This window comes from Centruroides vittatus, unplaced genomic scaffold (genome assembly GCF_030686945.1).
Source record: "Centruroides vittatus isolate TY-2023 unplaced genomic scaffold, ASM3068694v2 scaffold_3315, whole genome shotgun sequence".
NCBI lineage: Eukaryota > Metazoa > Arthropoda > Arachnida > Scorpiones > Buthidae > Centruroides > Centruroides vittatus.
Genome location: NW_027122703.1, coordinates 1536928 through 1563496, shown reverse-complemented (window position 1 = coordinate 1563496; position 26569 = coordinate 1536928). Strand labels below are relative to the sequence as shown.

At 30.9% G+C, this 26569-nt stretch overlaps 1 protein-coding gene across 1 annotated transcript; it reads right to left on the bottom strand.

Annotated features, from left to right (window-relative positions):
- Positions 1 to 6386: 6386 nt before the first annotated feature.
- LOC136988558 (heat shock factor protein-like) lies at positions 6387 to 8203 on the bottom strand. Its single transcript, XM_067286447.1, has one exon. It carries the CDS (start codon positions 7990 to 7992, stop codon positions 6553 to 6555), a length of 1440 nt encoding a protein of 479 aa, XP_067142548.1. The 5' UTR covers positions 7993 to 8203; the 3' UTR covers positions 6387 to 6552.
- Positions 8204 to 26569: the final 18366 nt, after the last annotated feature.

The following is a 26569-nucleotide window of genomic DNA, read 5'->3' as shown; positions in this document are numbered from 1 at the left end:
TTCCTCATTGTGCAGGACTTGGACACTGGTATAGTAAGTCCTAGTAATACGATTTGTCCTAGTATACATTTAAATACTGTAGTTAAATTTTTACTTCATTCTTGCTCTTTGAAAATTGAATCATAAGTTTAACTCTGTTCTGATACAAGTTACTTCCTCCCAGTTTTTTTTTTTTTTATTTTAGTTTTGCAAAACAGTATAAAGTTGAGAGCATAAATTTGATTAACTTTTTCTGTTTACTTTAAAACAGGATTTTACTACTGTATATAAATTTTCTAATATGAAAATATCATTGAGAATATTTACTTACATAAAAAAATCTATGTTTTAAAGATATTTTAATTATTTATTGTGACGTCACAATGCCAGGCTGCAATTTTTAATCATATTTTTAATTTATTTAAATTAAAATATATGCTCTCCACTGCAAATCAGTAGTGGCTTGTCCCTGTACAGTACATCATACTTTTCTTTAACAATAGTCATGCCAGTCATCTAACATCTTTCAGGAGAAAATTTCTGAATTGAAATAATATGACTTCCAATTTGCATTGGAAGTTCGTATATAGTTAATCAGAGCCTCTTGCCCCTAAGATTTCCATATCTGGTCTTGACTTTCATCTACCTAACTCTGTTCTCAAGATTAAGGAAAGACAGACAAACAGACAACAGAGAATTTAAGTCAATAAAGAAAATATCACACTATACAGATTATTACATGGTCTTAAACTAATTTCAGTATATTAATTAATGTTTAATTTAGAGTATACATGGGAAGAGTGGATGGAAAGCATGATAGGGGGAAGTCTTGGTTGTAACAAGTGGATGAGTACATGAAAGAAATTTAAAGAGTTGACTCAAAGAGAATATAAGAGTCTGCTAGAAGAGGCATGAAGCAAGAGGTATATCTGGACAGGAAGATGTGGAGAAAGTTGCTGAATGGATTATTTGTAGGATTGTAGTCATTTTTGCATGCTGCTCACTCTTTTTGATTATGAACATGAGGATATGTACATAAGTATTTTCAATTTGAAATTTCTTATAAAAAAAGCTTATCAATTCTTATTTTGTTTAATTAGCCCCATCCTTTATATACATAGCAACTGTTTTAAAACTTTATCCTTGTATAAAGTTTGGAAAAGATGAAATTAACAGAGTTATATATTCAGAACTAAGGTTTCTCAAATGGGATTCCGGGATCTCGGTTGTTTTTTTAACCCAGGAAATAGCCTGGGAAATTTTTCTTATCCCGGAAAATCCTGCAAATTTCTTAAAAATCACTTTTTTCTTATTTTACGTTAAGGTTGAGGAAATTTTGCAAATAGAAAGTATAATTAACTCATAAACCGTCAGAATACATTTGTATTTATTAATTTTAAACCTACTTATTAGTTTTTTTTTAAATTTTTGCTCATTATTGCATATCACAAATGGTCAATAATCAATACGTAGCTTATTTGTAGCAGGACTCTCAAGATTCTTTACCAGTAATATCTGGAATAATTGTGCTTATGCTGTCTTAATTTTTAACCATGCCCAGTAGCTTCAGTGACTGTGTAACGCCAAGTTGTGCAAATTCGGCAAGGATACAAACGAGTACGAAGTCAGTGAGTATAAAGTTTTTCTTCATAACCTGATTATTAAAGACAAACGAACTGCCGAATTATTGGGCTATGATGTTTCTATTAAAGTAGTCGAGGTAGACAAATCAAGAATACTAGGGAACAAAAGAAGTACTACAATCTCAAAAACGAACTAGAAATCATTCAGGATACAGCTGAAAAACACATATTTGTCTTCTCTGAAAAACACGATTCCAATCACATCAATTGAATCAGAAAAGGCATTCTCGGTAGCAAGACTTTTCATTACTAAAATAAGAATTAGATTGAGTGATCGGAGTATTGACCATCTTTGCTTTTTAAAATCTTATAAAAATTTACAATATTTTGTATTATATTTTATTTGAAAAAACAAAAATTACCTTCTAACTTAGAAGTTTGATCTAAATTCATTTTTTTTTTTTAAATTTTCAACTCAATTCAAAGTCATTTTTTGTTGTTGTATGCAGTTTCCAGCAGTTAATAAATTTTTTCTATTTGTGAAAATTTCTACGTAATTCAAAGGTAATTTTTAATATATATCTTACACAGCATTATTAATATGATTTTGGAGGTTGCAGAACGTATTAAATTACTTTAAAAAAATAAAAAATAATTATATCATTTGATTTCATGATATTTTGTATATCTTAAAAATAATTAATTTTGTCCCAGGATTTCCCGGGATTCCGGGAAACAGTTCACTTTTATCCCGGAATCCCGGGACTAGCAAAAGACTGGGAAATGAGAAACCCTATTCAGAACCAAATTAAAGTCCATATTTGATCTTTTAAACAAGAGTGAACAAAAAAGTGTTTATGAAAAAAAACACAATAAATCATAATTCAGGCAGAAAGAATGAGAAAAATATGATAAATTTGAAAAGTTTAGTATCAACAAAGGATCCATATAAGGAAAGAAACAGTTCAATTTAAGTTATCCATAAGGAGAACACAGAACTTCATCATCATCAGTAAACTTTCTTTTTTTTTTTTCATTTTTCTCTCTCCATCCTAAAGAAAAGCCAGGGAGTTTGAATTTAATATATAAATGACATTTGCAGGATTTCAGTCTTTCACAGTAACATATACATTCTATATATATATGATTTGTGTATGAAATCTAGATAATGTTTTTCATGGAATTAGATATCATTTGCTTGTAGTATCCATATATTGTATTAAAGGTCACTGAAAAGATGTTCATAGACAAATGAGACAATGACACCACAACATGGAGTATAAAAGCCTGTTTTTGAGCCATTCAGAGACATATTTAAAAACATCTAGTGTTGGGTAAAAAAAAGTGTTAGAGTTTGTGGTGAAACAAATAGAACAGAATTCTAAAAGTAAATTATAATTAAAACAAAAAAAAAAGGACAATACAAATGAGAAGTGGCCATCTTGCCGAGTTTTCCTAATGGTCCTCCCCAAGAAAGAGCATGTCAAGAAAAAACAAAATATGCTTCCTGGCATCACTTAATTTTTTATAATCACACATTTTTCTTTTTCATGTTTTCACTGATAATTTGGCACCATACTGGTCCTTTAATGCCAGAATAAAAAACTTTCACTACATAATAACAAAGTACAAATTTACATATTTATTTTTCTAATCTAGCAGATAAAACTAATTTAGTTTGGAAGATTTAAATTTTAAAATACTGCAATTTCAAATTAAAAATATTGATTTTTCAATTATGTTTTGATCAATATTAGATGAATGTTTCTGATAAAGATCTTTTAATACTAATATTACAAAGTACCATATTTATTTAATACAAGCAATTATTTATTATGACACTGTCACAATGCCAGGCTGCAATTTTTTATTTATTTAATTTAAAATATATGCTTTCCATCTCAAATTATTAGTGTCTTGCCCCTGTACACCATACTTTTCCTTTAATTTAACAATAGAATCGTCTATTGTTAAAAAAAGCCAGTCATCTATGTAACACCTTTCAGGAAAAATTTTTGAATTGAAATAATGTGACTTCCTGTTTGCATCAGAAATTTGTATATAGTCAATTAGGGCCTCCTGCTCCTAAGGTTTCTATATCTAGTCTTGGATTTCATCTATCTAATTCCATTCTTAAGATTAAGGAAAGACAGATGGGTGGATGGACAACAGTTGGATTATATAAAACTACAATTTTTTCAAATTGCAGCCCAATAAAATATTAAAAAAAAGGACAATGCACAAACATTATGGGAAATGAGTTCTGGTAGATTTGGCAGAATCTTTCATTCTTTGTAGTTCTAGTGGTCCTGATCAAAAGTCCCTGTAGGCACAAAGCCAAATAGATTGTGTTTGAGTTATTAAGCATCCAAGATGCAAACCAGCATAATTCACAAACTGTTGTGAAGTCCTAAGTCTTTTTTGTTTTGAAAATATAAACTGATGTCTCTTAGAGTTTGTTATTGACCATTATCAAATCTATGAGTGTTTCTTGCAAGAAGGGCATCCAAACACCATACAGAAGAGCATGCTGTATCTAGTGTGGTTTAAACCCAAATGGTGCAAGAATCAAACTCAGATAATGATTTCTCAACAAGGAAATCTAGATAATGTGCCAAACATTAATATTTGAAAATATTTAATATTTTGAAATTAGAAAAATGTAGGGCTGTATAAATTATGCTGTTTATTCATCTTGAATGCTTGATAACTCAAAAACTATCCACATTTTGATTTTCTGTCTATGGAGTTTTTCAACCAGAACTAGAACTAAAAAATATCAAAGATTCAACCAAATCCACCAATGTACACTTTCCATAACATTTGTGCAAGTTCCTATGCTAAATATCTGCTCAATTATTTAATTATTAAATATTTTTTACAACTTTCAGCTGATATATATATAAATGAATAACTTTAAATTGAACCATAGGAAAGAAAACAATACCATTTGTTCCAATTTTTTTTTTTTTTTGTACCCCTGATGACAAATTAGTTGAAAATATTTTCATATTTGTTTTCCTCCTTAGGTTTCAATTAAAGCTGTTATATAAATAATATGATATGTCAATGTTATGTATACAGTGTTCTCCTTATGTTTCAAATTAAAACATATATATATATTGCAAAACATCCAGTTTTGTAAGAAATAAAAAATTACCAACTTTATTTATTTAACCAACATTTTAATTAAAAATTAAGTAATAAATTGTTTCATAATATAAAAATATTGCAAAGCAGAATAAAAAGTGAAGTTATCAAAATAAGTCAATTAATGCGTTTTGAAATGTTGGGCATGGACAATATATTTAAATATTTATAATCCTGTTAATCTATGTAGAAATGCTATTTTGATATTTAGAATATTTAAATTCAAACAACAAACGTTTTCATATCTTATAGTTAATATATCAAAAAAATTTCATTTTATTCAGCATTAAAATATATTCTATTAATTAAAAAAGCTCTAGAATCATCTCGATAAAAATATTAACAATCACAAGTCAATCATTCTATATTAGAAATAGTTTACATATTGAGATCCTCCTCCTCCTCTAATGTGAAGTTTTTATATTTATGTTATCAAACTTTATTCTTACCTAATTAATCTTTACATAATTCATATGGTGCAGAATCATTGTATTTTACTTACATATACTGTTTTTTTTTTTTTTTTTTTTTTGTAATAGTTGCTGTTTGTCTTTTTAATTTAAAACTAAAGTCTTAATCATACATGAAATTAGTACTTGGGGCAAAATCTGAAGTTACAACTTTCTATTGATTGGTTATTGGATCAGCTAATATATTTGATTATTACTAATACATTTCATTCAATAACATATTTTTCAAAAATTAATCTATAACTCTTTTGATATTTTAAAGTTAAATATGAAAATTGACTCATACAGATTATTATATTAACTTTGAAGAATAAGTTAAACAATGTTATTTGGCCTAAAGACAACTTAAAGTGGCGTTAGAGTTAATTACCTATAATTATTAGCATTAGTCAGTCATTTAACTTTGCCTTAACTTAAGTTACAACCAAAAAATAATCCAGCGATTTAAACATCTGATTGAACGTAGAATTCGGGCTTAGCATATATTATATATCTATAATTGTTTATCTTTTAAATCAGATCGGAAATGTCCTTGAACTTACTTTATATAATTTCTGTTCATGATTTACACAAATTTTGTATTTTCATCTTACAAATACTATATTTAAAAATTACACAACTTGCCTTACAAGTTTTTTACTATTTTAATTAATTTGTTTATTTTACATTTACAGTAAATGTACAATTTTGAAACATCTAGAATATGCATTAAAGGCAATACTTATTAAATATACATGTAAATAGTTTTGATTTCTTATTTTACAAAAATATTTTGAATTAGTATTTCTTAAGGAGTTACAGTATTTAATTTCTAAAATAATTTTCAATCATCATACATCAACATAGGTTATATTTAATAAATCTTCCTCCATATGAGAAAAATATTGGTAGTTAAAGCTACTAAAACAGTTTCTTTTTCGCATAGCTAGTACAATGTATATTATTACTCTGAAATTCTTCCATTCGGTTACTAGAAAAATTTCAAGAGAAACTTTTCTTAAGCCTTTTGTTGTTTTATAATTTTGTTAAATCCAAAAAATTTTTACGATAAAAATAATAAAAATAAAAAACTTTACATATTTTAAACTTATTTTCTTGTATTTTTATTTTGATAATTACAATTTTATAAGAAATTTCATTTCTTTAAAATTGTAAAGAATCACAAAAAATAAAAATATACATTAAAAATAGTAACAATTTTAAGTTAGAGGAATCATTAAATGTTGACAAGGAAAATTCTTAATATATGTAGAAATAACAAGCTTGTTTATTTTATTTTTTTCAAGAATCCAAAAATACTATTGTTTAATAAATACATCACAGCTCCTTTGTATGTTTGAGTGATACATACATACACACACATGTATTTCTTAATCAATATCCAATTCATTTTCAATATTAACATCATTAAACAAATCTTCATGAAATGGAGTTGAAGAATCAATATTGACAGGAGAATACTTCATTATTTCATTTCCTTTAATTATGTCGTCATCATTTTCTTCTTGTAAAAATTCTGTGAGATGAGCTAAATTTTCATCTGCACTAAGTTCTAATAAAGAAGAATTAGGCATAAGTTCGTGAATCCAGTCCAAATCTGGTGAAATATTTTCCAGTATATCTGCAAAACTATTCTGAAGTGAATTTGACAAATTATTACTATTAGACGAAATAGCAATTTGCATTTGATCGTGTTTTGATTCTTGATCTTTAATTTTGTTGCTTTTTTTGGATTTTGGAGATTCATCAGTTTTGTTCATTTTCAAGGAGTGATCTTTACTCGATTCAACAAGCGTATTCAAATTATCAAGAGGATCAGAGCTGCTAATCACTTCGATAGGGTCATTTAATTCAAATAGATGTTCGTCCAAGACGTTTGGCAGTTCCGTTTCTACTTGATAATCGGCAAATGAGTTTGGACTCGCTTCGTCTACAGTTGCTTTAATCGGCGAAGCTAAGTCTTTTTGAACTTCGGACGACAGATTAATTTCGGAATCGTTATCGGTAAAAATTGGATCGTTAACCAAATCCGTAATTTCATGAATTACGGGACCGGTAGGACTATTCGCCGAAATCGAAAAAGAGGAACTGTTACACAAATCGGCATTCAGTCTTTTATCTTTCGACAACTGCCTACTTAATCTCGGAATTTTCTCGCCCACCAAAATCTTTTCGCCATCTCCTTCGATCATCAGAGGTATCTTTCGTTTAAGTCCAACGTTTCGATTAGTTTGAATAATCGAAGCCAAAAACTGAACCAGCCTCTCCACCACTTTTTGCTGCTTCTGATCTTTTTGGCGAAGTATGGCAACCTCTCTCCACAGAGCCTCGTTTTCTCGCTTCATTTCGTGTATGGTAGTATCGAGAGTCTCCTGATTGGCGTGAATAGTTTCGACATCGCTTATAATGTCCTTCAGTATTTCCGTCTTCTTCTTATTTGGACTACTCTTTGTAACGGGAATCTTTCGTTTTATCTCCGACAAGAGTAACTCCTGTCCTTTAATAAAATATTGATGATAAAATTCTATCTCTTCGTTTTCATGATGAAGTCCACTCTGTGCGATATTCGTCATCTTCCTAAAACCGTACATATTTAATTGTCGTACGAAACTCGTCATATTGCCATGCTTAAAGTACAGAGGTAGCAATTCCTTAGAGAATCGAGTTTGATTCTTAATAACAAAACTCGTACCGTCCGATCCCCAAGAAATTAGATCGTCAGTCTCGGGATCCTCTACTATCTTCCATAATTTAGCAATAAAAACAGGTAAACCCACATTATTCCTTACCAAATTAGGTGTTTGCATCATGTATTCATTTATGGTTTCACTCACGTTCAATGAAGTATAATATATTCGTCCATTACAAATATATGATAATATCAAATAAACTTATTCGATTTACCTGAACGTTACGCTGTGATTATTTACCTTATCACATCGACATCAACTTCAGATTTATAAACGATGCTCTTATCGATCAGCACATTTCACTATACCCAATTAAACATGGCTGCCTATAGATATATAACCTCGTTCCCGACGAATTTCGTAAAATAACTTCCGCTTGTAAAAATATTATATAAAACTCGAGGTCATTTAATAATTTATTTAATTTTTTAAATAATATGTATAATTAATATAATATCTTTAATAAGTATAAATACATAACTATTGTATTTTACGGAAATGACGTCATGTTAAGGAAACTTTTGAATACTTTTTTATTATTTCTATTGTTCGAGTAATCCTGTTACGTCATGATATGGGCGGGGTCTGAAATTTGAATTTCGCGAAAATAATTCTGAAATAATTTTAAATTTCTATTTCGTTTAAAATATATCGGAATGAGGTAGATTACGAAACGAAATTTGCCGTTGTAGCTTGCGTATAAGAAGGTATTGATGCATTAAACTGTAGTGTTTAAAGTCTAGGGGCGGGCGATACAGGTGGCCGTGTCTCGACCGAGATCGGACTTAACTTTTATACTGTGTTATTAACTATCATAAAGCGGCAAATGGCTTAATTTTGAGAGATAAATGAATTTTTTAAAATATTGTAAATGTTAATAACGATTAAAATTTTATTTTATTTTAAAAAAATAAAATCTCAATACATAGCCCCGCGCATAATTTTAACTTTGTGCTAATGTGTTTTAGTGTTTTTCGTCGGGGAAGTTACGCAACTCGTTGCTGCACTTCTACTTTCCCGGTTGTTATATATAACAGAGGGAAAGTATGTCAAGAGATCAAAAAATGAATCCTCTCCAAAACTTTTACATTTTTGAACTTAGGACATCTTGAAACGTCGAGAAATGAAAAAAAAATGGTGGAGTGGGGGGGGGTAATTTCTGTATGTGTGGATGTTAATGTGTATGTTTGTGTGTGTGGCACGATTTTGTTCACCCTGTTTGAAGCTTAATAACTCCTGTGCTTTTTGTCGAATATTTCTGAAATGTTGCAGGGAGTTTCGTGCAGGGATTGATGCTATTAAATTTTTGTAACAGGTTTAAGGGTAGAGGAGATAACGAGGGTCCTGAGATGATGCTCAACGATTGCTAATTAATACCGGTCTAATATTAATATTTGAAAAGTGTCTCCGTGTTACAGGTTGTGATAGAACGCATATGATCGAAGTTGCTAATATTAATTAACGTCCGAAAGACTTTATATAAGACTTGTTTAAATTTTAAAAAATCAGTAAAAATACTTGAATTTTATATGATAATAAGGTGTTTAAATTTTGGCAACAGATTGTATAAACTACGTGGGAAGTATGTTCTCGTACATATTGCGTTTACAGAAATATTATTGGGCTGCAAATTGAAAAAATTGTAGACCTATAAATTCTGACTGTCCTCTCCTGTTGTCTGTCCGTGTTTGTCCTACCTTAATCTCGAGAAAGGAGTTAGATAGATAGAAAGTCAAGACCAGATGTGGAAAGCTTAGGACAGTAGGTCCAGATTAACTATATACAAACTTTCGGTATGGACCGGAATTCGCGTTACTTTAATTCCAAATCTTTCCCTGAACGGCACGACTTTATTGCTAACAGGAAAAATATGATGTGCAGGGACAAGACACCACTAAAAGAATTGAGAACATTATGACGATGTCACAATAAATAATCGCTCGTTAGAATTATTTTGGTTTATTTGGTTACGACAACGCGACACTTGAGTAATCTGCCAAGGAGGATGTAAATCTGGCCCCAATTTAAGTGTTAGAGCAGAAGGTGGTATTATGGAACCCCTCCATTTCAGATTGATAATAGATTCGAACTCTAGAAAATTTTGGCTGTGCTGCACTAGGCAGACATCCATAGCAAGGGGAGGATGCCTCACACTTCAGTTATGCGGTTGAGTTCAGTGAAATAGTACATTTGTGTTTTTCGCAATTCCAAACTTTTGAATGGTAAGTAAATGTAATTATTTCTAAAATATAAATCATGTAGTTGTAGGTAACTGGTGCATGTGTCCCGTTCTATAGGCCTAGGGCAGTGTTCCTCAAACTTTTTTGTCTGGTGGCACACTGAAATTATTAAACAAAATTCATGGCACCCCTATTATTATTATTTTTGCTTTTTTACGGTTAGTAAAGATATGAAGGATGAAAAGTCTTTGAAAAAAATAAGTTTTTTAAAGTAAGGCCGCGACTCCACTAGCCGTAAAAGGGCCGTAAAACCCCTCACCGTAAAAGCTTTTAATCACGTGACCATGATATTTTACGACCTGCTCAGGCGTAAAAGCTTTTACGGTGAGGGGTTTTACGGCCCTTTTACGGCTAGTGCAGTCGCGGCCTAAGTAAGTTTATTTCCAAACAACACAAAAACATTCAAAACAAAAGTTATTATTATAAAGATGATAAAATGAGCTCTGAATTTTTGATGATTTACTAGTGCTAATTGATTCCTTAGCTTTGCTACCAGTAACCATTTCTTGATCATTAGAATCTTCACTTTTTTTTTTTTAATGAAAAAATTATTCATGATATTGAACGACATAATTAACTTCAATATTATTATATTCAATATTATTTCAATATATTATTTATTATAAAATTTAATTACAAGTTAATAATTTATTTTTTCTTGCTGTAAAGAAGAAAAATATTTGTATATAAAGCTTTTTCGTTATTGTCTGAACATGTAACAATAATAAAAACAACTACTTACTGCATTCAACGCATTTATATTGCACTTCTACTCGCTGCAGGAACAGAAGAACAGACAACTAGTAACTAGTTCGTTTTTTATCTAGTATTTACGTGTCGCCAATTACCGAGTCACTGAGACAAGTGGTGACGTAACAAGATTAGTAGAAAAAACCAATATTCATTTTTTATAGTTGTTTTAATTATTTATTTAATTTAATACTTTAATTCCATTATTTTAAGTAATTTTAATTTAATTATTTAAAAATTTCGCGGCACCCTTGTGGCGTACTTGCGGCACCCGCTTTGAGAACCACTGGCCTAGAGGAACATGTTAATCTGTTTGATGTTTACGTTTTTAAAGTTTGGTGTTGACTGAAAGTTAAGTTAATCCAAGGTGGAGATGCGTGAAATACGGACCCCATTGGTGCTTTTAATATGGAACCCGACTCCTCTGGGGTTCGTAATACACAAATTAAAGCCATGGAATAATTTTGTAAAAGTATGTGGTAGACGAATGAAAAAATTATAAGTAGATACCTGAAACTATAGATAAGTAGATCTAGCTAAATTCTGAAGTTATTTTTAGTTTTAAAAACTGTTCTGGATAGATAAGTGTTTTTTTCTTTTTTTAACTGATTTTTAAAATTGATTTTATTTTAATTTTCAGATGCTTAAAACCCAGCTGAACAATCCAAAGAAAAACTTGAAGAGACAAACATGGAGCCAGGAAAAAATGGCAGACAGTGTGTGTGGTAAGGGACAAGAAAATGGGGCTGAAGAAAGCTGCAAAATTTTACGAAGGGCCAAAAACTACTTTGCGAACTCTCTCTTTGCAAGCAGACATTCGTCGGGAGCAATTTGTGAAAAAGACAAGGGTAGAAAGCCATTTCTACTCTTGTCTTAGCCATTTCTTCCTGGAAATATCGAAAAAGAAATGCTGGAATATATATTGTTGATGGAGATCATATTATTATTATTATTATTATTATGTTGGGTTAAGTGAGAGATACTCGGTTAACACCAGTGGCTGTGTACTATGCCGGACCAAAGTCAAGGCATAGTAACCAAAACAGAAATTAAAGAAGTGTATCAGTGTGTGTGTCTGTATTCAGGAATTTTCTCACAATATGACATGTATTCAATATAGTGGCCTTCTGTAGTGTGATGTATATGTTTCTATTCAATTGTAATGTGCCCAGGCTTTTGTGTAGTGTGTGTGGTATGACACCTGTAGAGGAGAGAACAACAGGTACAATAAGCACCCTATCCATCCTCCACAGATGCCTTATTTCCTGGGCGAGTTCTGTGTACTTGCTAATTTTTTCAGTGCATGCGTTTTGTATATTGTGAGTGTTTGGAATGGATATGTCTATAATGTATATGATTTTATTGTGTTTGTCAATGAGCTGTGATGTCTGGTCTGTTGTGGTAAATTGTTTTATCTGTGATTATGGCTCTGTCGTAGTACATTTTGTGCGTGTCGTTTTCCAATACTGTCTGTGGAATGTATTTGTAATATGGTTCGTGGATGTCTACTAATTTGTGTTTCCTTGCAAGCTCTTGGTGTATTATATTTGCTACTTGATTATGTCTGTGTAAATAATCTGTTTGTGCCAAGAGCTTGCAACCAGAGGTGATGTGTTGTATAGTTTCTGGCATGATGTGACATTTTCTGCATGTGTCATTTGTGAGTGTTGCATCTTTGAGTATGTGTTTTCTGTAGTTTTTAGTGTTTATGACCTGATCCTGTATGGCAATCATGAATCCTTCCGTCTCCCCAAAGAGGCATCCCCGAGCTAACCAGCTGTTTGATGCAGTTTTGTCAACAAAATCATGGGCCAGATCGTAAGGATGCCTGCCATGGAGTGCCTTTCGAGCCCACGATTGCTTAATGGTGTCTATGCTTTTTATATGTTGTGTTGTGTCCATATGATGTGAGTGTAAGTTTAATGGTGTGTTATTCGAGTCTGCTAGAGTTACTGCTTTATGTAATTGTGATATTTCTTGTTTTTTGTAGAAAAACTCTCGCAATGACTGTATTTGTTTGTAGTGAAGGTTAACTATGTCAATCAGGCCACGTCCGCCATCTTTATGTGGAAGGGTTAATCTTTCTGTGGTGGATTTAGGATGATGTTGTTTATGCTTAGTAAGTGTTGTTCTCGTTTTCCTTTGGAGTTGCTCAAGATCTGTGTGAGTCCAATGTATAACTCCAAAAGAATATGTGAGTACTGGGATGACATATGTGTTTATTGCTTTAACTGTGTGTTTTGCATTTAACTGTGTTCTGAGAATAGCATTTAACCTACTTTGGTATTCTTTAATTAATCTTTGCTTTATTTGTGCATGTTCTGTTAGTTTGGCCTGTTGGAATCCTAAATACTTGTAGAACTCGCCCTCTTCCATGGATTCAATAATGTCTCCATTTCCAAGTGCAAAATCTTCTTTCTTCAGGATTCCTTTTTCTATGTGAAGTGTTTTGCATTTATCTAGGCCAAATTCCATTTGTATGTCCTTGGTGTATGAATGTGTGATTTGTAGGAGTTGATGAAGTTGTTTTTGTGTGGATGCATAAAGTTTTATGTCATCCATGTACATGAGATGTGACAGTGTATACTGTGTTGTTTTTTCATGCCTGATATTGTAGCCATATTGTGTGTTGTTTAACATGTTAGATAATGGATTCAAGGCTAGGCAGAACCAGAGAGGACTCAAGGAATCTCCTTGAAAAATTCCTCGCCTAATAAAGATTTGGTTTGTTTGTATGGAAGTGTTATGAACCCTGAGATGTAGTGTTGTTCTCCAGTGCTGCATAGTGTTTTGGAAGAATGTAATGAGTGATGGATGTATTTTGTACATGTGTAGGATATGTAGCAGCCAACTGTGTGGAATGCTGTCGAATGCTTTTCTGTAGTCTATATATGCCATGTGTATGTTTCTGTGTTGTTTGTGTGCTTGCCGTAGAATGACTGAATCTATGAGTAACTGTTCTTTGCATCCCTGTGATTTCTACGGCAATCTTTTTGCTGTTCCGTTAGAATGTCGTGTTCTTCAATATGTTTGTATTTTTTGTTTGCGATACAGGATGTCAATAATTTGTAGTGTTGGAGGACATGTAATTGGTCTGTATTGTGTGGGGTCTGTGGTATTGTTGTTTTTAGGTTTCATGTAGGTGATGCCGAGTAAGAAAATTTGGCATGTCTTGTGGATTATTATTATTATTATTATTATTAAAGCATTTTTCGATAAAATACATTGGAGTAAATGATTTTGTAATTAATTATTTTTTGTGCTTTTCTATTTGTTTTTGAATACATTAAAGCATTTTTTTGAAAACATATAATAGAGTTCCATATTACCACCCAGCTTCCCAAAAACGACTTTCTGACTTTTCTTACAGCTTTCAAAAACTATACTTATAGTTAAACTGGCGAAAAATCCAATTAGGAACATTTATTTTGATAGTTACTAGTACTTTTCGCACAAAAAATGTGGGCGTAGTTATGATACCTTGTTTACAATTTACTATAATGAAAATGGGGTTCCATAATACCACCTTCTCCTATACTAACGCGAAGAAAACCCGGAAAATTCCACGTGGCCAGTCCTTTGGCCATTCGCGAACCCACGACTGACTACCAGTGTTCGGTGGTTTTATCCACTCGGTTACTGGATAGTACTTATTGGGCTGCAATTTGGAAAAAATTGTAGAGCTATAATTTCCATTCGTCCGTCCGTCTCTGTCCTTCCTTAAACTCGAGAACGGAAGAAGATAGACAAAAGTCGAGAATAGATATAGAAACCACAAGAGAAAGCGAACCAGATTAACTATATGTGAACTTCCGATTTGTACCCAAGTCACGTTATTTCAATTTGAAATTAATCCCCGAACAGAGTTTAGATACATAACCGGCATGACTCTATTGCTAACAAGAAAAGTATGATATATGGGGACAACACTACTACATGCAGGCAAGTGTCATGGGGCCGGATGGCCAAGCGATCAAGGTGGCAGCCCACCACTCTGGGGGACCCAGGATTGAATCCGGACGGGTCGAAAAATCCCCAGGAACTGAGAGGGTCCGTCTGGATATGTCAGGCTCTGTCCGTCACCACCCAGCCGCCTCATTGTGGCCTGGCCGAACCCGTAATGGGCTCGCTAAATGAGGTCCTCTTAGTGCCCACAGGGCGGAAAGAGTTGAGTAGTTTTAAGATTTGGTAAAATGCTACTTTTTAAAATATTCTTCAATTTGTCAGTTGAAATATTCTGGTAGAAATCACGATATTTCAGAATATTCAGAGCTATTTTCAACGAAATCATTCTCCATATTTGATATTCTAAACTCGGGTGAGAGAATCTATGACAATTTTCATCTTACTATTGCTAATAAAAGTTGTTGTTGTTCGAGTTACGCAAGTACTTTGAGTGACAAACTTTCTTCCTGTTAACAATCCGATTAGGCCGTGTGTTACTCAAGTGGATAAATAATCATCGAAATATTCATCTATATTAAAATAACAAATAGAATCAATATTAGGCAGAAAATCAGAAGAACCAAGTTGATGTTTTCCTTCGGTTTTAACAATTCCTAAAACGATTATATGGATGCCAGTTGACAAACTGTATATGAATTTCAGTTCCAGTTTTATGGTGTTCTGTGAAATTCAAATCACTGAAGTATTCATGTTGCGCTTTTCCTTGAATTCATTCGCTGCGCAATAACACGTTTTGGATCAATCCTGGCCGTTATATCAGGCAAAATTTTTTCGAGTTTCTTGTGATAAATTTTATCAAGCTTTATATAAAAATAATTTTCGATCAATCCTCTTCCTTATAACTTTTTCAAATACTATTAGTCAGTTATAACGTGAAAGCCTGCTAATCTACTTTTAGCTGCAATTGTAGTCATTTCTGTCTGCATTTAAAATTCACCAAATTACAAAACACCTTTTAATTAATATGCAGTCTTTTTATTAAATCTTCTAACGCTTTCTGTCAGTTGATTGACCTTCTTCAGGAAAAATAAAAAGAAAAAACATCCGATTTATAAAGAACGAAACCTATTTTGAAACGTTTTTAAACTTTCTTTCACGTCTAATGCGCCTGTCCGGTATCAATGTGTAAACATAATTACAATACACGGGATAACATAACATACAGATAACAACATACAGATAACATAACAACAAGAGAAGAAAAATTTTTGGATGGTACATTATGAAGATAAAACTATACGAAGACGTAAAATATTGCCTGGGATAAAATCCGCGATATACAATAACAATAATCTTCATCAACTTAATTTTACTAGTTGTTGAGTGTCATCACCCCCGTCCGTTCCCGCATAACCCTAGTTTATAGTAATTTAACACTAGCGAGGTCGAGGCCGAAGTTTTAAACGCGAAAACGTATACGTCTGACGTACACGTTTTCACGTTTAAAACTTCGGCCTCAACCTCGCTATTGTTTAAAACCATAATTACTGTCTAATGTTTTATAATTTACACTTGCAAGTTAGTCAACAAATATTTATCTTGTTATATGTTCTCCATTGTATGTCTTCCTTTTTTTATACAAGGAACTTGGCAACTCTATTATATCAATTCCAACATACACAATACACTAAATTTCCCTATATTATAAATTATGCAATCACTATTACAGCTCATTACAAACTGCTAATACGAGTAGTAGAGTGCTAGCAAAATTTAATTTATTGCTGAATTATTTTTGTATTCTCTCTTAATGTAGATAGTCTATATGGAAATAATCTTAAAACACATGTATAAAAAGGAAATGTTTTTAAACATTTTTTTCCCGGCTGTTATGTATAAGTAACAATGGAAAGTATTGCAGTATAGTTACTGTTCCAGAGTTTTAAGCAAATAAAAGTACAGATTTCTTTGACAATAGTAAAATAGTGTACTATAACCAATAACAACATTTATTTTAAAAAGTGAATACCAGGAAAACATAGGAACAAATCTTCAAGTTTTCAATGAACTTCACTGCTTACAATTGTCACAAATAAAATACAAAATATTTTCTTGATCGGCACATTTGAAGTGCTCAATCCTTACATGCAAAACACTGTACTCATTCTTGAATGAACTTTTTAATCCTGATTTTTTATAGAAAATGCTTTGCAATCTACCCATCTGAAGGACCGTATTCTCATTTTGCCAACTTGGATTGCTCTCGTTCGATCTACTGTTTTTTGGAACTGAAAATATTGAAGCTGCCTGTTGTCGAGTCATACTGTCACAAGAATTTCATCTATTGCCATTTTCATGCCAGCTTCGATCAATTTTACTTTCTTCTTTTCTTCTCTAAATTGAGAAGAAAACCAAGGCCATTTCCTTAAAAATTATTTTTGGTCAGTATTGGACGATTGCCACGTGGTAACATTTTGGAGATTGTTGTATATAATTTTATATTGTGAAACTATGACTTTTCTTAACCTAATACTACTATAGACAAAATACATTTTAAAATAAAATTGACTACTCATTCTCAAAGTAGAATTAAAGCTGTGAAAATAACTTTTGTTGCACTAAATACTAACAAATGCCTTCTCTGGCTCGTGGTTCCCATAATCTGAACGAAACAGTCACCAATATATATGACCTATGATGATGATTTTCTTGTGTGTGTGTCTGTAGAATGCTGTTACTTAACTCCAGTAGCGAAAAATTAGTAATGGTTGGTACCGTACGAACTCTCCTCTATAGATAACAGAGCCATAAACACAGGGAAAAATCCCATGGATTGTGTGTGTTGGTGTCTATTTCACTTCATATCTCAGGATGAGATAAAGAATAATTTAAGGAACAAAATTTGTTATAGTAGTTTGTATATAGAGGGGAATGGTACTATTAAATCTAGGTAGCAAAAAATCAAAACAATAGGGAGATTAAGGATGCTCGTGTATATCTCGAGAGGAGTAGAACAATTTTGATTTTTCAATTTTTCTTAGTAACCTTATATAAGGCTACTAAGAAATGTCAAAATCGTCAGAGTACACCTGTACTGAGGAGGGATCGGTGCAAACTCTGATCAGAAATGCATATAAATAAAGATCTGTATATTAAAATTGTCTTCTGAGTGATTCTTGACCTCTGGTGAAAGTCAGATTGGAAGGACATAAACTTGTTTGTCTACAAACCCCTTTTTGGTGGTTACAAAAATAAATTGTATCTGGTAAATATTGTTGATATTAGCTTTACATTAAACAATTTTATACTATTAATCATACTACTAATGAATAAAGTTATTTTTTTAAATAAAATCTCTTAACAGCCAGGAAAGTTGCATAACTTGTAGCTGGATTTTTTTTACATTTGGTTATGTAAAGAAATTACACAGCCTAATTTATTTAAATTTTACAACTACTAAAAAAATTTAAGGCTGATTGTAACCTCTTAGGTTATGTACACGATCTCATGTGGATTGTGTTAAAAATTTAATGATTTTTCTATAGGCAGTCAGCTTTAACATTAATGTTAATATCTGTTAACTTTATAATGACTAAATGAATTAAACATCCTAATAATTAAGAAATCTTGAACGTATATGCATTAATTAAATATTCAGAACTTTATTTTGAAATCTGTGTCCTGTAGGCACTAAGGACTTTTTCAGACTAATGAATTTTTACAATCAATTAGTTTGGGTGGGTTTAGAGAAGTCCATGATAAGGATTGTAGGCCTATCTAAACCCACCAAACTAATTAGTGAGGAATGAGTGTGTATGATACAAATCCATAAAAATATTTGAAATTTTCAACCCAGATTCAAATCTGAGTCTCCAGAGAGGTAGAATAATCTTTACTGCCTCAGCAATCTGGCCTCAATTCAAAACGTTCATAATTACTAATTTTGAAGCTAATTGGTAGCATTAACAGTATCAGTGATTTCAACAGATTCTTTTTAATGTCCAAATTTAATAATATTAGAAAGACTATTATTATTATTATTATCGTTGGTCTGAGACCTTGTATTTTTGTAGAACTTCATGTTTTGTATATTCGTTACTATACACAAGTTTATTGGTTTTTTGGGGGGCAATAAAAAGCAAAATTAGGAATAAATTCAAATTTTTCTGCAACACTTCAGACAAATTAGATTGTTACAGTTGATATAGGCCTACTTGTAAGAAATTTTTCTGTCCTTGGAAGATGGACATTTAGAACAGGTCTTCCTCTTCTCAAGCCTGTTTCCTGAAACTTGATCATCTCCAGCAGCATTTTCATATTCAGTATTTCCGCCTATATCAATGCCATAAACTCTCTGGATAGATTAGGAATACTGAGCAGTTTTTTGATATGTGGGTACAAAAGAGAGTGAGCCAAACATTTAATAAAATACAAATTTTTGTTTACTGGATTTTCACAATTTCACAAATAAAGCTCTTGATGATTTACAAGGACTTGTTGATGGAATATCCACAATAAAGAGTTATAAAATTGAGAAACAGCTTACCATGAAGCAACAAAAAAAACAATTGAAAACTCTATAAAGTCCAAATATGAAACATCCAGTCTTACATACCTTTGCATTCAACACACAATAGTCAGTAAGATTAAGACTTAAAAAAGCTGTATGTATTTTGAAATAAAGTCACAAACTGAATAGTAATGCATGCATAGTATAGGCAAATGGTTGATAATAAGGTATCATGGAAGGACAAGATGAAGCTCAAACAGTTCTGCCACACTGTAGCATAATGTAACAGCAATGGTTTCACAGACCAATGTTTCTGTTTAGAGGTTAATTAAGTAAATCTTATAAATTTCTTTCTGTAGTTCTGTGTATGGACATTAATTTTTGTAAAACAATTTAATACAGATAAAAAAAAGTGAATACAGAAAGTTTAGATACAGCAATAACAATAATAATATACATTACAATTTCTTGATAGTGATATATATTACTTTCATCTTGCATCAAACACAATTACTAAAAAAAGTTAAGGAAATTCTTTATAAAATTATAAATTTATATTCAAAATAATATGTTCTATAGGGATATTAGTTAATTAATTCACTAGAAATTTATAAGTATCTTAAATATAATTATCCAAAAACTTGAAATAAAATATATTAAACCTGTTAAGATGAAGTAAACAAAGACGGAAAGATATTTTTTGTGTAGAAAGTATAGGCTATGAAGAAAGGCCTAAAATTCAGTTAACTAAGTTATATTTAAAGATTATTTTAAGAATGATTAAAATCAGTTTGCAACAATAGCAAGTTATTATTTGTGATTTGGTTGCTTTGTCAAATGCAACCAAACCATAAAACACTTTGCAATATGTAAGTTTTAAAACCATTTAGTTTTTGGAAGCGCTTTTTAGTTATACTTATTGCATTAACTATACACTACATTCAGGTAAGTTGCATAAGCAATAATCACTTTTCCTCACATAAATATAAACTTTCTTGTTTGAAACAAGATACATACTAAAAAACCAAAAAGCTATAGGAAAATTTTTGCTAGCAGACCAGAAAAGTTTGTCAAAATATATTGTATCTTGTACTCATTTAAACAAGAAAAATGATATTCTTCTATTATTATAGAAACTTAATTATACAATTATGATGAGTATATATAATAAAAATAATAATAATAATATAAATTATATATAAATACAGTAGAGAGTCGAAAATCGGAATCAATTGGGGACTGGGGTTGTTTCGATTAGTCATTTGTTCCGATTACCCATTATGTACGAAAAAATACATTAACCTGTCCAATGTTCAAATTTTTCTCCGTTGCGTGTCGCTTCGTGTTGAATTTTCATCGATTTTAAGCCTAACGAAAATTTTTATAATAATAATCAAGGCTATCATATCGTTAAAAATTATTTCTGCATTTTGTACAAACAAAATAAGTATATTGAAGAATATAAAAACATGAAAATTATACTTTAGAAGTAAATTTAGTATCAAAAACGTTCAATTCAGCACGACACAGTCTGACTGAAAATCGTGCCGATTACCGGCGATTCCAATTACCAGTGTTCCGATTAACGACTCTCTACTGTAATTAATTATAGTTAATTTCTATAAAATTTCAATTTAATTTTTCTTTTATCCAATAAATTTTCATATTCTATTATTAAATGATGCTTATTCTGAAAAATTTAATACATAATAATAATTTACATAAATTCATTTATTTTTTCAAAAAATTCTTTCCATGGGAAATCAGATTCAATCAAATGTATTCATAATATTTTATATGTAAGCTTTACAACTTAATAAAACATTAAATAAAGTTAAAAATAACTCCTACAAAAAGACATGAAAAATTGAAAGTGATGTAGAATGAGGAAAAGTGAAACTATAATTTTAATGGATTGCATTTTATCATTTGGTATGGAAAGACCTAGGTGGAATGAAGTAACAATAAAATATTCTTTATTTAAGATTGAAGTTTCCTAAAGGGTATGAATATACTCAAAAGACTTTGTTGAATCTTCCTTCTCCCTCTGTATCAAGAAAATACACAAGAAATAGTTCTGTAGTATGAAGATTATTTTAAGTGATTATAAATAAAATAAAAATTTTACACAAGAAAATATTTATAGTTTACAGAGATAAACATATTTCATTATTGTTGTTAAATATTTTTATACCTGTACTAACACTATGATCTAAAACTGCAATATGTTTAGCTTCTTTAAAGCATATCTTGTACTTTCTTGTGCAAAAATATTAAGGAATGAAGAAATAAGTTCAAAATAATGGATTTTAATTATCAAGAATGACAATAAGAAATCATTGATAATTTTCTAATTGTAATGTCCTCTCAGCAAATCTGGTTTTGCTGAGTTATATATTTAAGCTAAACAAACCACAGCTTAGGGCCTAAGATTACAAAGGATTTTGCTTCACTGAAAAACTATCTAGTAAAGGCAAAAGTACCTCAAGTATGTTGTGACTTAGAGACATAACAAGTCTAAAGCTAGTTCTACCTCTCAGTTTTAATACAGTAAAACCCTGAGTTTCTGAGGTAAACCTGTAAGTGAATACATTACTTTTATTACTACATGTAAGTGAATACACTAGCCCACCAGTAGCCAAGCAGTTCTGTCGCTAAATACTGAGAATTCGGTCTCAGCTTCACGCTGGGCTCAGTCAGGCTGGCCATGTGGAGTTTTCCAGGTTTTCTCTACGTTTGTAACACCTGAATAGGGGCCAGTTTTCCTTACAAGTCCTCCTGGAAGGATTTTCCCTCACATAACATCGCACCCCAGAGATGGCAATGGGAAACCACTCTGGATCAGTGGCATAGCGAATGTAACTGGCACCCGGGGCACGACACTTTATTGGCGCCCCCCAGAAACACATATAGTTTGTCTTGGAGACCATTTGGGCACCCCTCTGCGAGAGGTGCCAGGTGCATGATACACCCCATTGCCCCTCTCCTCGCTACACCACTGCTCTGGATGTAACTTCCCCTGGGATACACCTCAGCGCATTACTAACCACTTACTAACTTATGCCAGGTGGTTGCCGACGTCAGGAATCTGATATGGCATACAAAGAAGCGAATACACTACTTCAAAATAAAAATTTAGTGTAACAGAAATTGTTACAGAACTTCTATAAGATAAATGCATAAATTTATTGATATAAATTCAAGAAAAATGAAATAATCACTAAAATAATATACTTATTGTTCTCTGTTCACTAAAAGAAAAAAATTGTTTCTTGGATATTTGTTTTTGTACTTTATATTTTCTTGATGTTGTACTTATTCACATTTATTGTGCAAGAAAAACATTTGAAAAAAATTTTTGCATAACTTCTCATATTTTATAAGAGAAAAAATTAAATTTCTATTACCATTCTATTATAAAAAAAATTTACTGGGTCAAGCGCAATTTCCATTCCCACAGACAATGTTCTAACTATTTCCATTACATTTATATAGTAGCATACTGCTCCAAAGTAACACAGCACAGATTTCAATGTATAGCATGTGTTGCATTTTTGCAACACACAGCCTTAATGTGTTAATTCAATAAATAATCTACTTCTCTGATAATATAAAAACAAATTTTTGCTGAAAAACTGATTAGTAATTAGACAAAAAAAAAAAAAAACCTATATAGTAAGCTTTTTAATATCAAAAGTGGAAAATACTAGAAAAATATTGAGTGCATTCATCCCTCTCTTAATGACTTTTGAAAAGTCATTACGAAAGGGATGAATGCACTCAATATATTTTTATTAAAAACGTTTTTAGTTAAAAAAAGTTTTTAATAAAAAACATATTCAGAAATTTACTCTAAAATTTATGCGCTTCAGTCTGTTGTGAATATGCATAATTTCTACATTTTAAAGTGTTGTGTTTAATCTTTATTTCACATAAACAAATTTTTAAAGTGAATTTTTGAATGATAAAAATGAGCTCAAAATAAGTTGAAAAAATAGAGAAGAAAGTGATGCAGAAAAGAGTGAGAATGTGAATGAGAAAAGTTGTATGAATTGAAAAGGAAGTCACTTTGTAATGAATTCTATATGGGAAAAAACTGTTTTCAATTCATCTCAGATGTTAAAGAAGTTACTAAAGTGGCTGATGCAAAAGTAAGGATTTTAGTTCTTACAAGAGAGGCTGACTCAGAAAGTTGATGCAGATGACATGGTAAATTTTTTCAATCCCATAATGAAGAACTTACATTAAGTTAACTTGAATACCAACATAAGTTTTCTGATGAAGAGGAAGAAGAAACTTTGGACACTGCTAAGATAAAATAAATTATGGACAATGCTTGTCTACATTGTCCATAATTTTATTGCTAATTATACAGTAGTTTCAAAATACTCACATATGCTTTGTCAAGATGTATAAATGGGTGAGTACTTAAGGTGCCAGCTTATTACTTTGGAGATCCAGGAACAAATACAGCGGGCTGAAAATCCCTAGCAATTTCTCAGGAGTGGTCTGTTCCGGAAATGTCGTACTCCATTCCTCACTACCTGACTGTCCCATTGTGGACCTAGCCAAACCTACAATTGGCTTGATTAAAGGCTTTCTTAATTCCCACAGGGAAAAAGGAAAAAAATTATGATGTTGTATAAACAAACTATGACAAAATGAACAAAATTCCATCTTGAATTCCTTTAATATAAACATATTTCCAATTCTATGGCTATATCAAAGCCTTTCTGTATCAAGAATTTAATGTGAAAGTATCAAGAAAAAGAAAATTATCTAATTTAGACATAGAATCAAAAGGTGGATCCCTGACTCTACACAACTTTCTAGAGAATGACTCCTCCATTCTGCATCATCAATCACTACCCATCATATTATTAAACCTCCTTGTTCTCTTTTAGTGTGTGCAATAAAATCCTTTATTATACCAGTATATCTGTTCAAACTGTATTTATTCACCTGTTTTTTTTTTTTTTACTTTTAATGTAAACTTGTTTTCATTGTTCTCAATTGATATACTTTTTTTTACCTGCGAAAACTGTTTGGATATCTTCAGCCGTGACGGGATGCATTATAATTTTTCCAATTGAAATTAATGGAATTTGCTTACTTGTTTAACAACTTTTCACTTTGTGACAGGGATTAAAGTCATTAAGTGAGGGATAGCTATATATAAATAAATGCCAAATAATTTATTGCTGAATAAATTGTCACCACTATCAAAAATTAAATAATTTGACAAATATGACCTATGTGAATATCCTATCATTTAAATTTAATGAAAAGTCTTTTATTTAAATGACCAAATTAATTATTCAAAATAAGACTGCGCTAAAAATCATACAACACAGCTTTAAACAGAACTTGTCAATTTTCAATACAAATAGCTTTCATTACATATATATATAATCTTTTTATTTTTACTCTATATACAACATATTTAATGTTTAATGTATAAACTATAATTCAATCTTCTATTTAATGAAGATTGGTAACTGAAATTTATCATCCAGTAGTTGCCATTTTTGTTTTAATGTTGGCAACATAAATATTTAAACAGAAAACTTATAAAAGCTATATAAATATTAAATAAGTCATTATAACGTAAAAAACCAAGATTTAATCTTATAAGAAATTTTTCTAACCGTGAAAGCAAAAACTTTCCTAAGAAAATTGGATAATCAGCCACACAATCTCAGTAATATATTATCCTCATTTCATAAATATTTATGTAGAAATATAATTCTTACAGTATTTTTTGCTTTATTCTTTTTAAATAATTTTGATTCTAAGACAATTTTTTTGAAAAGTTCTTAGTTTAAAATTATTGTAAGCGATTTATATAAAGCATATTTGCTACTTACATTATGATATTAAAGTTAGTTTCAATGAATCATTTTGGTAAATTAATAAAATTGGATAAAATAAAAGAAACCTAAATTTAAAACTAAACTTTGAATACTAACATAATATGCATAGAATCTTACATATATTTAATGAATATAATAATAATCTCTAGTAAACAGTTTGTCTTATTCCATCAGTTATTTTGTATCTAAATCCTTGAGTTAGAATAATTTGAAATAAAAACTTAACTGAAAACTGGAATTAAAAAATGCACTTTCCTGCATTAACAAAATTTGTGATATAACTTTCAGGGATGTGTAGTCTGTACACAAAACCTATGTATACATTAATATAGTAAAACTATTAAAATGATAAATTGTACCAAAAGACATTTCATCATTATCTTCTGATGCATCAAGACATTTTTAGACCAGTAGTTCTCAAAATTTTTTGGTTTGTGACACACTATAAAACATTAAAATTTTTCTGGCATACTGTGTATACAAAATTAAAAATATATTAACATACAACAATTTTCACAAGGAAATGGTTATTTCTTCTTACTTTCATCATACAAACATAAGTTACCTATCAAATGCATTTGATAGGTAACTTATGTTTGTATGATGAAAGTAAGAAGAAATAACCATTTCCTTGTGAAAATTGTTGTTGGAATGTGTGAATCACCTCTAACGTCGGAACAGGCTAAGGGTTTTTCCTCATATCTTTTACATCATTGGTATCATTGGAGACCAAAGGGTTATAAATTTTTTTAAATTAAGAAAAAAATAGTGAGCTTTGAACCACTAATAACACTGTATTTAGTACCAGTACATGAAAACAAATATACGGTATATGTATACACAGCAAAAGACTAACCTTTTTTCCCTCATTCAAAACCTTCAAACTTGCTGGCTCCATTATCAGAGATAATCAGTTCTGCAATTTTTGCCCCTAAAAATTCATTATCTAAGCCTATTCTACAGTGCTGATAACCTTTACACAACAGTGTAAGTTTACAGTTTATGATTTCAATTCATATACAGTAAGACCCTGCTTAACACTGCCTTGATCAAAGCTGACTTGATATAACACAGTCTGCTCGAAGCCTTAAAAAAAAAAAAAAAAAAAAAAAAAGCTCAAAATTTACGTTGATTCAAATTATCACGGCATTTCATTGATTCATATATAATACGATTATTCCTTAAGACAAACCAATCAGCAAAAGGTGGCAATTCATCATAGCACCACAGTTCCCTTAAATCTACATTTGTTTTGTGCAATTTTGGAAAAAAATATAACATCATGGATGCCATAGGCAATAGCGACTTTGCTTGACAAGAATTAACTGATAACAAAAAGAAAAAAAGGCAATTTACGGCAGTTGATGATGTAATGGGCTAACTAATAACTGCATGAACAAAGTGTGGAAGAAGTTATG